The sequence below is a fragment of the Anser anser genome (assembly GCF_964211835.1).
Source record: "Anser anser genome assembly, chromosome: 7".
NCBI classification, from domain to species: domain Eukaryota; kingdom Metazoa; phylum Chordata; class Aves; order Anseriformes; family Anatidae; genus Anser; species Anser anser.
Genome location: NC_139727.1, coordinates 14,297,434 through 14,315,014, shown reverse-complemented (window position 1 = coordinate 14,315,014; position 17,581 = coordinate 14,297,434). Strand labels below are relative to the sequence as shown.

Below are 17,581 nucleotides of genomic sequence, written 5' to 3'. Positions count from 1 at the left end.
ATAAAACAATGCAGATCAGATTTAAAGCCCATGGGAACCTTTCCACTTACTGCGAGAGGCTTTGGTTACAGCGTATGCCCATTTATAACTTACCACTTTGCTGCTGCTGCTACAGTTCATGAAAATTGCTTTGCTTACTTTCTGTATAGTACTCACATACTGCATCTTTTCGTCACTCTTGAAGGACCTGGGGAATTAGCAAGAATGGGGAAGGGTAATAGCAAGGAAAAGACCCTGCAAGAGACGAGAAGGGTCTCTGTGGCTTAATAGGAGCCGAGCAAGGCGCCGCGCGGCCGCCAGGTGGCAGTCGGTGGCAACAAAATGCCCAGCAAGCGGAGCAGCGTCCAAAAGCAGGCAGAGGCTGGAGGAGAGAACATCCTGCAGCTGAACGGCGGCTCCTCCAAGCACAGGTCTCAAAACCCCATCTTTTGGTGAGGTGGTAGGAAAAGACAGCTGTCCCTGGGAGGAGGGTGTGTAAACAGCAATGCAAACTAACCCAGCGGCGCAGGGAAGGAAAATTGGGTGCTGCTTTTTGTCATTTCACAATGCAACCCAAACAAGCTGAAAGGCGGTCATTATTTAAAACAGTTCTAAATTGTTGGGGCATAAACTAGTTGCTGATAGACCTTGAACAGAATTTCCTTAGATCTACTGCCATGTATCCTTAAAACTTGTTCTGTCATAGTATTCTCTATATAACTTGTCATTATTTAAATGACCCATGTGACTGCTTAGCTCTAAACATATCAAAACATACCTTTCTTAGAAAAGTTGATATTCTGTGCTTATTCCATACACTTGGCTTTTTGCCCAGAATTTAAAGCACTTTGTAAAAAGTCATTATTCAACGGGTTCTCAGCTGTAAGATGTTTTTTTTTCAAACGTCCCATGGTGCCAGGAAGGATGATCCCATCTGCTCCCACATCTTTCTCCTGGGAGGCTTTGTGGCTGGCTGACCACACTGCTGCGTGGAAGGGAGGGAGGAAGGGGCTGGCAGTGCTAGGGAGGGCTCTTTCATCACCAGGAGCACGTGAGCTGTTCGCTAGGCCATGGTCTGACTCCTGAGTGGTATCACCTGCTCCACCTCTAGGATGGGCTGTGCACTGTACAAGAAATAGCTTTCCCCATGGCTCATGTAATGCTAGCAGTACTTTAAACCACAGTGTAGGAGCTCCTATCCTATTAAAGAGAACATTATGTTCATTCTTGTTTCTGCACCACTGATGGGAGTAGTGTTAAACCATGCTGCCTTAAGTTTGTTTTCAGCAGCATTCATGCGTTTAGTGGGCAGACTGCAAGAACAGAGTAAACAAATGTTTGAATTGCAAGAGAGAAAATTTTCAACGGCACTTTCAAAGTGGCAGCATAAAGTTTGCCTCTACTTGGTGATATTCCTACGGAGAAGTAGCTTCCTTCTTCAGATCTGGTGTTTTGTTTATGCAGCGATGTGAAAGGACAAACAGCTGTGGCTAAAAGAACCAGAGGTGGCACCTGCTATTCCCCTGCCCCCTGCTTAGACTCCTGATTCTTAGAAGTAGGTAGCCAGGCTTAAAATTGCTTCCTTTTCTCCTACGGCTACTGTTTGCAGAGACAGCTGCCAGTCTGTCTGTAGCTAACAGCCCTGGCAGTGACATGAGATAGGTGCTTAAATAATTTGATTTCCTTCCCGTGAGCACACGCCATTTTCTTTGCGTTACTTACAAGAATAGAAACACTGTGCTCTCCTGACTTACTACCTGTAACAGCCAGCCAGGCAGATGACAACGGAGAACGTAACTCGCACTTTACTGAGAGCAGCGGGCTGGGGCTGACCTGGAACAGGTTACCTCACCACAGCTGTACCGTGGGACCACGTGCTAAACTGCTCCAACAGGAAAAAAAAAACTCCCCCCCCCCCCCCCCCAAAAAAAAGACTAGTTTCCTGCTACAATTCAGCACAAGGGACCTCCTCTAATGAACTCATCTTACCTTTGCTTCCATAGCTTTTTCTAGCCTGCAGTCCCTACTTCCCTTCAAGCAAGCACAGGAGACAGACCAGGCATACAGAGGCATGGGGAGAATTTGCACAGCAGTGAGGTGTCCTTGCTGTACTTCCAGGCTATTCTGGAAAAAAAAAAGTACCCTTAGAAAGAGCAAGCTTACCTTGTAACACTCAAGAATAACTTGGAATGGGGTAGCTTGCAACACTCAACACCTTCCATTAATCAGTAACAGCTAGAGCTAACGCCTGCCCCCAGGACACGCCGCCACCCTCACGCCCTGCGGCAGGAAAGCCTGGGTTCGGGTGACGCTGCTCCGGGGCTGGGCACTGCCGGAGCCCTGCTGGAAGGAGCTGAGCAGCAGCGCCTGGCGCAGAAACCAACAGCCCACATGGGTGTGCACAGCTCTCGCAGCACGATTCCTTCAGCCCAGGGGAGCCTGTCTCTGGGCAAGCGCACGGTGCTGCTTCCTCTGACACTTCACCTCTCTCTAGGTATTTAAGCAAGCTATTAGCAAAGTCACTTTATGTACACATAAGGCCCTCTGAATTTATCCTAGCTTTCCAGTATCTGCTGACGGCTGAACACAGAACTTCAGGTGAGTGTTGTGTGCTAACACCATTAGATCTAAATTTGTTTGTACAGATTTAACACGCACTTAGTGTCAAAACACCTTGGATTTTATTTTCATATCCTTTTTGAATCAGGTTAAGCTGTAAACAATTTCTTGTTCAATCAAATACTGCCAGCTAGAATTACTTCCATTCATGCATCACTGAAAACAAAAAGGGTATTTTTCCTTAAGTATAGATTTTTTTAAAACAATGTCACTTTATACAGAAACCAATAGCTAGATTTGATGCACCCTGATTAGTTATGTAAACAGATAACCAAAAAAAAAACTCATCAACAGAACTAATAAGTTGGTTCCTTCATAGAATGGAAATTTAAATCTCTCCTGATTTGAGGTTAACTTAGTCAGGAGTATAGAGTGTGGCACATAAATCCATCTAGGAGGTGTAAAAATTGCACTGTATCTGAATTAACAAAGTTATGCATAATGAAATGCACAGTTTAAATTCATGCTAGAAAGCATTTTTCAATATGAAGTGGCAGCCAACTGGCAACCATAACAGTTAAGTTCTGCACCATCATTTATGGCATTATAGATAACTATTACATATAGTATACTTTAAACCCCTGAAGGATTGTGTTACATGAAACATTCTCCAGGCAGTCATTTGGTTTGAAACATTGGGAGAAAGACTAAAGAGCTTGCCATCTTATACCGATTATGGTACCTTTAAGTTTTATGAAGTAGATCAGATATGATGTGTATTTCACAGTAACAAAGTTGCTTAATGCCTTTTCTCCAACAGTAGGATTGTGTTAGATGTTTCTGCCCTCAGGTTATCATTGTCCTGGTGGTTTTCCCTTTTCTTAGTTTAGGTAACTACATTGAGCACTTATTTCCTGGTTTTTAACTATTCATCAGTCCTTTCAGTATATCTTCAGAGAGTTCCAGCAGAGGGAGTTCAGGGGATGGGATGTCCAGGGGGGGAAGGTTGGGTATTGGAATGTCCTTTGCCTTCCCCGCAGTTGTTGCAAACTTTTGCCAAGTTGCAGCTGAAGAAGTAGTTTCCGAGTGTTGCTGCAGGCTCCACAACTCTGACTTCTCTACAAAGTCAGCATCTACATCCAACTCCTTCTCTACTGGAGATTTTTGGAGTCTAGCTCTTTCTGCTTTTAACTGCTTATTCTCTCTCCTTAATCTCTCATTTTCAGCTGCAAGAAATTCTACATGCCGTTTCAAATCTGCAATTTTGGTTGCCTGCTCTTCTATTATTGTTTTGTCGTCTTTAGGAGCTTTACTGCCAATACACGCTTCCACTGGCTCATTTTTTTTCTGAAGCAGAAATAATAGTGTATCCGGGTCTCTGTCAAAGACACCCTGAATATCATGTAGGTGTTTCTCTGTGGAAGGGCTGTATTTCTGAGTAACAGGAACCAAGACATTCTGATCATCAGATTCTTCAGCAGGTGGCTTAAAAGAAGTCTGAAGGTGTGCAGCTGCTTCTTTGTCAGCGTTCTGCTGGGCTTTCAGCTTTTCCTCTCTCTTTGCCCTTTTCCACCTCTCCTGGATGAGCAGTAACTGTTTCATGTGACTATCCCTTTGTAATTCCAGTGATAGCTGAGCCTGAGTAAAAACAAGATTAAACAATTTCATTGGTGATCCTTAATCCACCTGAATATTCATGCAAGTAAAGTTACATGCCTGTAAATATTTACATAAACAGCATCATAGCATGCCCCAGGGAGAGGAGGAGCCTTTGTTATTCAGACAGTAAATCCAACCAGAAGTGCTCTCTGCTTGTGCAATGCAAGAGATTCAGATATATCACTCACATTTAATACAACTGCTGGTATTGTTCAGGAGTTAACATTTAGTCTTTTTTGGGTGTGTAAATCACTAGCCAGACAGTGATAATACCCCTGAGCAGACGCACGAGAAGTTTAACTGATCTGTAACCAACACCAAGAAAGAACAGGTTCATTTGGCACACTGTACATGAAATACTCAGCTCCTGTGTCTCAGCAAAATGGCCTAAGTGCTTCAGAGCAAAAGTTACCCATGAAACTAGTTTTATCACCTACTTGAAGGCACCTTACAGGCTAGAAACCATTGCCAGGGAACCCCTGGATGGGTTAGTAGCTCTCCTATCCCTGCTCCACATAAACTTGCAAAAACTCTCAAGGAAGACTAGCATCTCTGCACTTCCAAACCTCCCAGTGTAGTTGCTGTGGATCTCAGAAAACAATATGGAGTACTAGAGGGATACGATCAGCGAGGGCACGATATAACACAGATACACAACAGAGTTCTGGTGTCCACTGCACTTGGGTCTCACCTGCTCTGACTGGGTCAGCTTCATAGCTTCTGTAAGGTATGCTGCAAAAGAGAAAATTGATAAATGTGTTAGGCAAGGTTATAAGACATGAATGTTTCCTTAAAAGTTAAGAAAAGGCTTCAGGCTGTTCATATTCTGAATTCCCACATAAAAGAAGTAGTCAAAATGCAAAGTATTTACCAAACTACAGAGGCTGGAAACACCTGCTGTTTCTCAAAAATCAGAAAAAAATTTACTGTAAGATCACGTAGTCTATGCTACACCCTTGCCATGGCATCCTGTTGGCTGAGATTGCTAACAATTTGTTTTTCAGAGAAGGACAGGAGCTTAGTATCATGGCAGCCATTTCCAGAAAGTCGCAGAACAACAACTTTTACCACGAAGGGAAGAAACACAGACAAGGACTGGACTCTTAACATACATGCATTTTAAAACAAAATGTGGTAAGTAAAATCCTCTCTCTCATGATGCACCTGTGTTATTAAGTCATGCTTTAATTATATTCTTGATTAGGAGGTACAGTCTGTAGTTCCCCATTTTTTTCGTTAACTTCCCCTTCAGACCAAAAAATGTGCTGGCTTAGACGCAGAGCAGCACTTCGGACTTTGACCGTATCTTACTAGTGCTGAAAATGACAAGACATAAGAAATTCTTAACCAAATTCGGGTTGTAAGATAATGACACAGAATCATCAACTGAAGAAAAACAAGAAACATTCAATACCTTATTTGGTTTTGCTTTGGTATAGGAAGTGAAGGAAACCAAAAAGAAAAGTCTGCATATCAGGATATGTGCTATCCCTCATTGCTCTTCCTACTCATAAATACCAATTTTCAGTTTCTCATTCTATGGGGTTTTCTAGTATTTATGAATGGAAAGCAAGAATGCCTGGTATCTAGGCTACGATCTTCAGAGTAGCCACTTATTTTTTCTACACACAAGCCCTGTCACTGGAAATGTCCTACTTATTGCACCAGTTAAGATTTCCTCTTTCTTCTTCTGCCAAGCAGTTGCCACACTGTCAGCCAGCTGAGGGACTCCACCACAAATAATTAAGCATGACTAGTTAAATGAACAGGTAGCTGCACAAAGTCTCACTTCGGAGACGCTGTCAGTCACCGCATCAAGGCCTGTGATGTGCTCTGCTGTCCTGCTCAACTTCTAGGGAAGCCGAGCTCATTACTTGCTATTAGCTGTCTTGACTTACATATTAGGAAAGGGAAGTAAATAAACTTTTGTCATAAAAAGTTTGCGTATTTTCTTTATCAATAGAAAGCACATTACTTCAGCCATGAAAGAAGTGAAGGAAAAAGGAAGTGTAAAGCAAAACCAGCTTACAGTAGGTCCCCAACTGCACTTTGTACACGACACAAGGTGTTGGCTTCGACTTGAATCAAGAACTGCCTTAGCAGTGATAACCACCCCCAGCAAAATCAACTTTGGAAATGTCTGACTTCAGCTGGTCATATTTGAGAAAATGTTTCTAAAAAGATCGTTGATCTGGACTGAAAAACAAATTCACAAGCAAAGAATAAAAATAATATTTTGCAAGTAACGAGATGCTCCCATGAAACACGCAAATCTGGAAACTGATTTTAAAAACTGGAATGTGAGAAATATCTACTCACCAGCAGCTTTTTTGTGACAAGAAATTGCTTCTTCATATTTCCCTGCTGCCAACAAGCGGTCTGCTTTTCTGCTCTGCTGGTGAGCCTTAAAATTAAAAAGAGTGTTACATCAATGAGGGTTAACCAACAAATAGTTAGATCTGTTTTTGAAGTAATTGGTATATCTAAAAGTCTTACACTGATTCCAGTTCTCAGGCCTTTACGCTCAGATCTCCCAGTCCCTTCTGAAATGTATTATTTGGTTTCTTTTTTTAATACTGCCTTACAAGGGTTTGTACTGTACAGGTAGGAACTGGAGTTCGTTAATGCAGCAAAGACAGTGTGTACACAATAAAAGCCTTTTGAAGCTCTCCTCCAAAAGTATATCCTCTCCTTCATAGGCGACCGTTCACTGTAGCTGTGTAAAAAGACCAAGAGGCCACAGAAACTACAAAAAGCTGAAAGTGTTTAGGACCAATTTAGGCAGCAGAATGCAAGATGTTTGAACTACAGAGCTGGAAAATGAAATGTTACAGCTTATCCCTGGTTTGCCATTTTCTGCTGTCCCATCCCCAGCAAGCTTTGCTTCTCAGTCGAAGAAAGTACAAAAGACCTTGGTTGTTTGCAGCTTACATCAATTAATGGAATCAGTACAGCCATAGCTGAAGGTATCGAAGTCACGTCCTTGCTGTACAACAGTTAAGTCTATACCGGCATTTGTAAGCTACTAATGCAAACCACTAGGGTAGACTAGTGTTGCTGAAAGCAAGCAATTGGTGCAAGTATTTGCATATGCTTACTGAGAAAGAATATTGCATAATGAGCACTGCAGCATTCATGAAAGCACATCTTTTTGTCGTTACTGTAAGATAGGAACTTTGTGGCCCTTTCTCCAGGAGAAGCTTTGTGATATGAACAGCTACAAGCACTCAGCTGGCACAACCGTCAGTAACGCACGGGATGCATGGCTGCTTCACTCCATGCTGAGTTTGAAGAAAATAGATGTTAAGTACCAGGCACCAGCTCTGTGAAACAACACGAGACAGTTAAGAAACCAAAGTGTTTGTCTGATTCTACATCTTAAAAGACTGTAGTCTCTCAAGACAGCCTTTACCAAATCCATACTGAGGAAACTTGTAGGGGTAACGGAACTGAAGGCCTGCAGTCCGCCTCTCTAATTCCATCTCTGCCCAGTAGAAATTCTCTATTTCCTCTTTTCACCCAAAGGCATAAATCACATCAGGCTTTAGACGTTTGGTGCATGTAAATCACTGACTCCCTTGAAGCACGTTCCAGGAGCAATATAAAAATGACAGCATTTGTCCCTGTCCCAAAAAGTGAGAACAACTGGTTCCTAACAGGAATTACACTTTTCTCTGCTCCTGCAATTTTGGTAGAAACATCAAATGTAAGATAATCCAAACAAGACAGTGACGTGATTCTATCAAGTCTAACATGATACTTGTACTAATAACCATTTAAAAAAAGTTCCAAAATGCAGATCAATTTCTTTGTCACTTTTGTCCTCCAAATTGACTTAACACCCAAATTGTTACAGTAAGTTCAATTTTCTACCAGAATTTTAGCAGCTCTGACACCACAGAAGAGAATGACTTCTGCAGAAAACCCTCTTTTGGGAAACAACTGTTCTTAAGCAATCCCTAGCAGCTATATCACTGCATTTAGACATTCAGCTTTTCTAAAACTGATTTTCTATGCTAATATGGTGAGTATTTAAAAAAACACCAAAAACCTCCTTGATTCTCCACAACAAATACTTCAGTCATACTCCTCTTCCTCATCTTCATTCAATCCTCATAGCACTGCCAGCATTCTTTATTTCCTCTGCCCTGAGGTTAAATAATCTCAGCAGATGAAGTGTTTTTCTATTGGAAAATCATCTATTTTATGGTTGTTTTCTATGGACTCCTACAAATGACATATGCCAGAAAGAGAAGCTTATTTCCCCTGGGTAAGAACAAATGAGTAACAGCTCATATAGAGCCAGCTCCTCGGTTACTCATGGCAGGTCATTCAGTTACAAATTAGCTATGTCATGCACATAAAAACACCTGAGCTAGTTCCTTGCAAAACAATTTTTTCAATAAATTGATATTGGTACAGCTTCTTCTGCAAACTGCACAGGTGGGTCTAAAAGAAAGGGCAAAAGGAAACAGCTAGAGACAAAAGAATGAAGAAAGCAAGTCAAAAAGCCAAGGGACTGGTTCTATTTGTTAGTTTCCACATACAAAAATGGATTGTTTTCAAAGGTTATTTTCATATGTTTTAAACAATTGGGGAATGGTCATATTCAAATCACTTAAGCACGTGCAGATCATTTGAGGACAGTGAGTTGTTATTTGGTGTGGCAATTAAATTATTTCCATTTTCAGTTAACTCCCAGTGAAGTTCAAGGGAGTCTGAAGAAGCTGGGCTAGACCATGAATAAACAATTTGGAAAAAAAAAAACACACAGATCAGAGGTGCTAGCAAAAAGAAAAGAGGATTCTTTGACTGCGAGGTCAAAATACTTTTCTTGCTGTTACATCAAAATATCTAGATGTCAGGACATCTCATCCTGCTGCCTTCCCCCATCTACCAGCCTTCCCCATTAGGAACAGGATCAGAGGAAATCCAGTGATTCAGCGCAGCCTCCTGTAAGAAAGCTAGGTGTTCTCAGCCAGTCACGGGGAAAGAAATTCCTCATTTTGTATGTTTTCCTGCCAGCTTGACAAGGAAAAATTTGTTAGTTATTCCACCTTGCGAATGCTTGTTCCAGTTAGTTGATTGTGCAAGGACCAAGGAATTTCTCCCATTTTCATGGCAGAACATTCAAAAGCAGCAGTCTGAAGAAAGTTGTGGTGCTGTTTCCTAGCAGCAAGTGATGAATCTGCAACAGAAGCACTTGCTTAATATGCCACATATCATGGGTAAGCTTCTACATCTTGTCTAGTCTGCTGGTTTATTCTTAGCACTCAGTTACACTTAGACACAGCATCCAACCATTGTTAGCAAAGCTATTTTGAACTCAGTGGTCTGTATCCCGTTATAAAACTGGCAATGGAAGAATGGGCCCTGTATCATACAGTGGGAAAAACGACTCTCGAGTCTCTCCCCAGCCTGATGTCATGCTAAAGGAAGGTGTTTACACCAATGATACTGAAGCTGCTCTGCTGGCCCCTAACAGATTCAACAGGACTGCTTTGATGTTGGTACTGCTGCTGTGATGACTGCAGAAACAGCCGCTGCACAACCGCAGTGGGTTTACGTATCTGATTTCTCCTTCCTCTCCCAGTTGCAGTGTTGGAAATATATGTAGGATGTGGTGTAAGAATAATTATAATTTCTTAACAAGCTATGGATTTGGAGGGGGGAAGCAGTTCAGCAACTACTTCCAGATGTCCCTCCCCATCCAGACGAGCAGGAATTCCCAGTAGGCAAATGGACAGGTGTAACAACTTGACTCTCCTAAGAGGAAACAGGTGTGAATGACAGATGACCAAGCTAAAAAGCTTCCTCGAGTTACTCCAAAGTATTTGCTTCTGAAGGGATCGGTGTGTGCCGTACTTAGTCACTTCAAGCCCCCTGGATGAACTGCAGAAGCAGGTAAGGCAGACAGCTTTCCTCGCTTCCCAGCTGTAGCTGAGATGCTGAGGGACGTTTGTAAGTCAGTGCTGATGTTCCAGAGCAGTGCTCCCCTTTGATTCTCCACCCAACTAACCCAAACCACTGCCTAGGTAACCTCTGAGCAACAGAATCAAAAAATAATCAAATCCCACTCTAAAGCAGCAGTATAGGTATTTCTTTGCTTAAAGCTTTCCTTAGCAGCCTTAAAATTAATACTTTCCAATATAAACTAGACAATGATGCACCTGCAGGCCATGTGAAACAAAGTCACAAGGCCCGCTTGCCAGATTTTGTACTACTCTCAAACTTCAAAAAGAAACAAATGCAGTAACTTTCTTTCTAGGGAAGATGAACCACTATGACTTAAAGGATTACCGCCATAGGATCCCAGCTTAGGCTGAGGGTGCAGAAGAAGGCTGCCTTTCCCGTGTGATTCCAGTCGATTGCTAGCTCTTACAGAGCTGAGGGTAACAGTGCAAAAGCATGCTCCATCCTGCAGTACTTCTAAAGGGTAGAGGTAGTGCTACTGGCTTTCAAATAGGGAAGTCCACCACCCTCTCCTTAGAGCAGTAATTCGCAACAGTCCCCATGTAGTTGAAACAGTATTGTGTGTGTTTTGTTGTCCTTTGTTCTCAGAAGGGGAACTGTTCTGCACTGGACAAAGTCTTGCATAAACTGTTAACCTTGCAGCCTTCTCCCTTAATTTTAAGGGACTATTTAGCAACTAATATATTATAATACGATTATGAATTGCAGGTTACAGTGGTTTACTTACTATGAAGTTACAAAGGCAGGAAAACCCAGCTACTAAAGTAAAGGGGCGTGAGCAAATTGGACTGCAAAGAAAGTTATCTGCAGTATAACAGTCTGTAAATGTTTCAAGTTGCAACCAAAGTTTGCCACTAATACCATCTATTCTATGCTATGAACTGTGGATACTAGTCATCTTTGCCAGAAAGGATCAATACCTATGCTCGCTTAATGCTGAAAGCAATAACAAAGGTATTTTTCTGAGAGATGGGCGATCTGTCCAGTGGTTTGTTTCCTTAAGGATACAGGGCTGTCTTCCTAAGAATGTATTTAGGGGAAAGGAAGAATAAGAAAATGCACCTCATCATTGCTTCAGTATTGTACCAGTGTGCTGAATATCTTCTGTGTAGAACTGCACAGCAGCAGACCACGAAGGGTGGGATGAAGTAGTGCCTCATCGCTTCCTCCACGCACACACAAGTGTCTTTCAAACCCATTTTCACCTGGAACCAGTGAACTTGGAAGTGTTTATCATGCTTCTTCTATTATTATTATTTTTTTTTTTAGTAGATGGCTATAGTTTATTCTTGGACCAGTCAGGTCAAGTTTTATACTAGTGTTCTCTCTTTATTCCATTCCACTCCTCAATACACACACACAAACAAGTCAGAAAATGCTTGTATTTCCAGGCAGTTACACTAAAAGCAAGAATAACTTTAAAAATCTTGTCCTATAACTTATGCTAAACAATGGGAATATATTTGCCACTAAACCTAAAGAAAGGGCAACATGTAGCTTTATCAACAGAAGCAAGCCCCCTTAAAAATACTCCTCGTATGCTTTGGAGAAAGACAGAGTTGACTAAAGGAGAAACAAACAATGGCACAACCCATTGTGGCTGCTCAACCAATACCACTAGCCACATGCTAGCTCAATTTTGTATTTTAAAGCCTGTATTTAGCAAGGTTGACAGAACAGTGACTCAACTGTAAATTACAAGTTACTGTGACTATAGAGCAAAATAAGTATGTGAAACTCATGAGAATGTACTCTCAATATTAACAGACTCCTCAGTCACTTTTTATTGAACTGTAAAGATGTTGGAGTTCAACTCTATTGTAAGCAGTAGTATTAGAATTTAAATATATGGGCAGACAAACAACCAACTTATTGTCATTTCGCCAACCAACGTTAATTCACTGAATAGCCCTAACTGACTGTGCGTGTGTTCCCAACCTATCCCAAATCTAAAATAAAATAGGTTAGTCTGAGTTCCTCACCATGTAAATGCATTTAAGAGATCTGGCACAAAACCAGCTTGCACACAGTGCTCAGGCTAGGTGGAGTCTCCAAACCCCATGCAGGCATAGCTGCAGTTATTTCCCCGATCACCTGCAACTTCAGTAAGCTGTGGTATCCTTTCTCTTAATGAATACTCAGGTCAACCTCATTCTCTTCCATTTGGTCCATTTAATATGATAAAAGCACTATATACTTTAAGTTGGTTTTCAAAGCTGTTTCGCATCCCTACAGCTCCCAGCTGCTTTTTGTAATGCTTTTCCCCTCTAGATAGTGCTGCAGTAGGTATACGCAGGTCTTGGTAACTGGAGGTTATAAGCTAAAGGAGAACGGTCCCACTGCCCTGACAGTAAAAGCGATCTGGGTTCCTGTTTGCACACTTACAGCCCTAAACTACATGGTTCAGATGACACGGCAACTGAGCTACCCTCACTAGGGACAACTGAACCAGCACCACAAGTGTTTAATGGTAAAGAGGCCATCTCTGGGCAACAGCTTCCAAGAGGTCGGGCAGAAAGGCTTCAGCCTGCTGCTTCACCAGGCCTCTGGCAGACTGCTTCATTTTGGCCTTTCAGACTCGTGTTAAGCGCGCTTACTCAGAGCTGAACCACGTGGCTCAGTGATACACATGTACCCTGCCTGTGATGCCAGTGTGACACAGCAGAAAGGAACTGCTGGTAGCTACCCAAACAGCACGGAGAGCAGGGAGGAAATGATGCTTCCTTCTGTCAGCCACCTGTAGCTTAGTCAGTTATGTTCCTGACTGGGAGCTCCTGCAAGGTGTTAGACCTGCTACGCAGAACAGGCTCGTGTTGTGCTTGAGGAGTAATGACATGAACGCAACGTTGAATGACCTGAATACCACGTTGCTGAGCCAGGCAGGCTAGTAGTGAGCAGGGTGTGCAGCTGAGCATCCCCGGCATCACCTCAGTACCTCCACTCACTTTCCTCAGATGTGCTGCTGCTTCTGTGGTTCACACCTTACATTTCCCTTCACTGAAAAGATACCCACATATGTATCACGTATAAAGGGAAAGCCAAGACAATGCTGCTATTACCATGGTAAAAACAGACTTTGCTAGGCATGTCTATATGAGACTCTTCCACTTTCACTACCTAAAAGCTTGTTTCCTCTAGTCTGAGTTCAGAATTGAGTGTATATGCCTTTCTCTCTTTCATTTTACATTGAAAGAGCAAGCATAGCAGTTTTCAGGTTATGCTTTATTTAAAAAATAAAAATCAACAAAAAACAGGATTCAGTGCATGTTTCTATAGATGAACATGACTTTTTTTTTTGTTCCCCCCAGCCAAAACAACAGAGGTACAGAGTGGCATTAAATCTCAAACACATTGGTCCACGTGGTCTCAATTCTTTGGTCTCTGATAAACTTTCAGAGATGCCTTCTTCCCCACCCCCCACCCCCCTGCCCTTTCCATATGCCATATTCTGCCTGCTATTTTACCCTCATCTGGATGTGGTATTCGCTTCAGTTACAAACCATTTGTTAATGTAGACCATTGACTGGCTTGCACTGGAATAATTGCTACCAATGTCTCACAGCATTAATGTTTAAAAACTTTCATTACATATGAGTCTGGCAGTACATACATTGTTGTATTATTTTCACTCCAGCCACCAGTCTGTGCTTTCTAGTTTTCAGCAAAACAGCTTTTCCAGCTACCCTTATACTTCAAGAAACTTACAGAAAATAGTATTCACCACATCTCAAACTGTATCTTACTATATGCCATACGAAATGCTGTGATCTTGTAGGAGAAATACAAGGTAGATAGATGTGGTATGGCTCCTTAGCACGTGTCCTACAGGAAAGCTGAATACCTACACAGAGGTATTAAAGTCCACGGAGTTATGAGGTTTTGGATGCTGGACTCCATTCAATGAACAAGTTTCCTTTTTAACTTCTTGAGGTTGTTAATATTTGCCTCATGTTTTTACTGTGTTACTTTCAAGCTTCTGGTGGTCACCTGTGTGCTGTTATGATTCTGAAGTATGGAAAATTCTTCAAAGGTGTTTGGCTGACCCCTTTTTCTCCTATACCTAAGGCTAAAATAGTCACTGGGTTTGAAACCAGAATTCTTTGCCTAAACCAGATGGCAGAAGGAATTGCCCCTACAGTAGGTAGCACATAAAAGATGAAGGTAAGAGCTTCTACAGGGCCTCTTCTCTTGTGAGACTTATCTTCATTTTTTTTCTTCTGTAAAAGTTTTAAAATTTGTTAAGGAATGCTGACATGCCTTAGTTTACAGCACTGAAAACAAGTGTTCAGCTGGACTAGATAACCACTATATGATTGCCTGCAGGTGCAGGGACTGCACTTAGCCCATAGCAGTGTGAAGTTCCATGGTGTAACTTGGTGTAATACTGTACTTGCAGGGCTGAGGAACTGGCTTCCTTCTTAGCAAAAGGATCAGGGCTTTAACCCGTTCTTTTGCAGTTAGATGACATTTGTGTGCAAAGCATACAGCACACTGTGGAGGCAGGAGGCGGGCAGAAGAAGGAAGGAAGGAAGAGGGCAAGAGGAAGAGCCCAAATAAATGATCGGGTATCAAAGCTTCCCCAAAACACTTTCCTACGGCGCTAATAACTGGGATCACAACAGACTTGGGAAGAGTTGTCTCAATTTATTCCTAAATGAAGTATCACTGGATACAATGGATACCTTGAGGACAACTCAGTGGAAAATCAAATTGGCAGTTAGTACTGTAGCACAAGCCCTGGAAAGGTTAAGAGAAGGAAAGATGGGGTTAGACTGCATAATTATCTGTTAAGCATGCAACAATGGCAAACCATAAAAATAAGTTAAGTCTATGAACTGAAGTCCAAACTCTAAGAAGACAGGTACATTTCTCACTGAAGTCATTAGACTTGAGGGTCATCTATCAAAACTCAGTTAAATAAAACAAACATTGTTAAGTTATAGATATTAAAAACAACTCTGGAAAGCAAATCAGTGTTTGTCAAGTGCCACCTACAGAAGGAAATCAGCAAATTATGGAAACAAAAATCTAATTAAACTTAAGAAAAAGAAACATCTTAAGGCTTTAATTAAGGCCAGATACTTTAATCCAAATACGTTAGATTTCTATTCTCTGAAATATAGATAATGTAACCGAAGTCAGCAGAATAGATGAGGTATGGCACGCCACCTGTAATTAGGAAAGCTAAGCAAATAGTGAAATACGTAACTGAAAGTCACTAACGTAAGTGATTAAGTGCAGTGGGTGTGCTACATGTTGACAGAAATGGAGACATTAAGACACTGCGAAACTACTAGGGATTTCTTGTCAGTTCAGATCCCTAGGAAAATCGGGACAGTACCCCTGCTTCTAAGTATCTAAGACCAGATGCGAGCTTCAAAGGACAAAGTGAGCAGCATCCAAGAATTATAGCAAGTTCTAATGAAAATTTTTAACTCTAGAAAAAGCCATTTCACTAAAATTAGCAACCACCAATGCACCGAAAGAAGGAAAATATCTTGTACTTAAGACAAAAGTCATTGTTATCAGATAAATAAGCCTAACTGTTAGCGTAGACTAAACCAGTTAATAGCTTAGGATTTTTTTCCTCTCTCCTGTTCAAATGGTTTGGCATCTCTGGAAAAAGTTATGCTCTTCTGATCCACGTGAGCTAGAAGAGATTTTGAGGAGAAGCAAGAGAAGTACATGACATTGAACATTATCAGTAACTAAAATGAATATTCTTACACTGGAGAATTGGCACCTCCCCTGAATGTTGTTACAAATATGAAATTCATCTGCAGAGAGGGATGGTGAATACAAGAGCTTGGGGAAAAATAAGTTACTTGATACAGCCTGAAGACAGCGAGTTTTTCCACATAAGAAGATCCATGACTGCATTCTGTAGCAGTTTCAGGAAAAGTTTGAGTGTTTCAGGACACTTCTTAAAATGGAGTAGGGACATATGTGCTGACAACTTTGTAGCTTTCTGTATAGGACTATATAAAGCAACCTTTTCCTGTATCATCCGTTATGTCAAAGTGTCTTGATCTTATTTTTAGCCTGGTGCTAGACAGGTGTGGTAATTGCACTCTACTGTTGTGGTCAAAGCATCATCTTTTCGGGCAGAAGCCAAGCTTTAGTCATACTCTTGTCACTCATAATCCCTAGTGCATGGTCTCAGTAAGAAACCCTGCTAATTGGTGATATCTGCACTGCCACAAAGCTGCTGCTTACAGACACTACCTAGTAAATATCAGTTACCATTTTCTCCTTAAAAGCCCATACACCAGACCTACTTCTAAAAGGTTTTCTAAAATGTCTATGAACAGCAGTAGTTTATTCTTCCTGCATCACTGTACTGCAAGTTTGCCTGACTTTGTACATTTCACATTGCTGTTACAAGAACTATCTCCTTCCTGCTGCTCCTTGTTTCGGGCATTTTTCTGTTACAGAGAGTAAGAAGTCTGAGACAGCATGATACAGACACTGTCATGGCTCCACACCTTCAGTTCAGCTCTGAACAAGACCACCTTCCTGCCATGCTGCTAGTCCTACCTCCACAGGTGGTCTACAACGCCCATTTTCCAAGACTTTCTGAAACTAGGGAGCAACCACAAATACCTGGCTGGCTCCGTCTGGGGCAGTGAAGGGTCTGGCAGGGCTGCTGGCAGGCTGGCGCAAATAAACGTTGATTTAAAAACAGAACTGATGCAGATCCCCACGGCGAGCATGGCCGTGACTAACCCCCCCGGGCCGGCAGCCGCTCCCGAGGGCGGCACAGCCGTGCTGCTGGGTGCTGCCCGGGGCTGGGGACCAGGGCAGCTGCTGGGGAGCGCTGCGAGCACCGCTGCGCCCGAGGCGCGGCCAGCACACGACCTTGGGTGAGACACGCAAGGCAGCCGGGCACCGACTGACCGCCGGGAGCCGGTCACGGGGCAGCGGCCGGCAGCTCGGGCTGCTCACGGCCCGGTTGTTTTTGGCGAAAGGGTCCCTGAGGGGGTTCCGTTCCGCCGGGGCGCCCCAGGGGCTCAGCCCGGGCAGAGTTATGCTGACTTGAGGACGGCGGGGCGCTTCCCCTCCCCAGAGCGCACCCCGGCAGCCTCTCCAGCGCCTCAGAGCCGCCCGCCGCGGGCCCGCGTCCCCTGCCCGGCCTCCCCCACCCCCGGCCCGCTGCAGCCGGGCCCCGCAGCCAGGCCGGGCCCGGTGCCGTTCCCGGAGCAGGGGCTGCGGGCGGGCCCCGCTCCCCGCCCAGCACTCACCAGGTTGAGGGGCCCCTCCATCACTTCCATGGACGGCGGGGGCTGCGGGCACATGGGCGCGGAGGCGGCCTGATCGCCGCTCCCGGTGCCGCCGGCCCCCACCGCCCGGCCCTGCCCGGCCCGGCCCTGCCCGGCCGCCGGCGCCGCTCCGCCCCCGGCCCCGGCCCCGC

The 17,581-nt window shown here is 43.3% G+C and overlaps 1 protein-coding gene and 1 long non-coding RNA gene across 2 annotated transcripts; one reads left to right on the top strand and one right to left on the bottom strand.

Moving 5' to 3' along the window:
• The first annotated feature begins 1,968 nt into the window (after window positions 1–1,968).
• On the top strand, window positions 1,969–17,405 carry LOC310902438. The gene is made up of 3 exons (XR_014586726.1): window positions 1,969–2,577; window positions 5,202–5,331; window positions 7,392–17,405. It is a non-coding gene; the product is annotated as an uncharacterized lncRNA (long non-coding RNA).
• Window positions 2,638–17,578, bottom strand: NRBF2 (nuclear receptor binding factor 2). The gene is made up of 4 exons (XM_083843952.1): window positions 17,412–17,578; window positions 6,517–6,601; window positions 4,889–4,929; window positions 2,638–4,176 (listed from the first exon to the last, which is right to left on the bottom strand). The coding sequence occupies exons 1-4, from the start codon at window positions 17,463–17,465 to the stop codon at window positions 3,460–3,462; spliced, it is 897 nt and encodes a 298-aa protein (XP_083700078.1). The 5' UTR covers window positions 17,466–17,578; the 3' UTR covers window positions 2,638–3,459.
• Window positions 17,579–17,581: the final 3 nt, after the last annotated feature.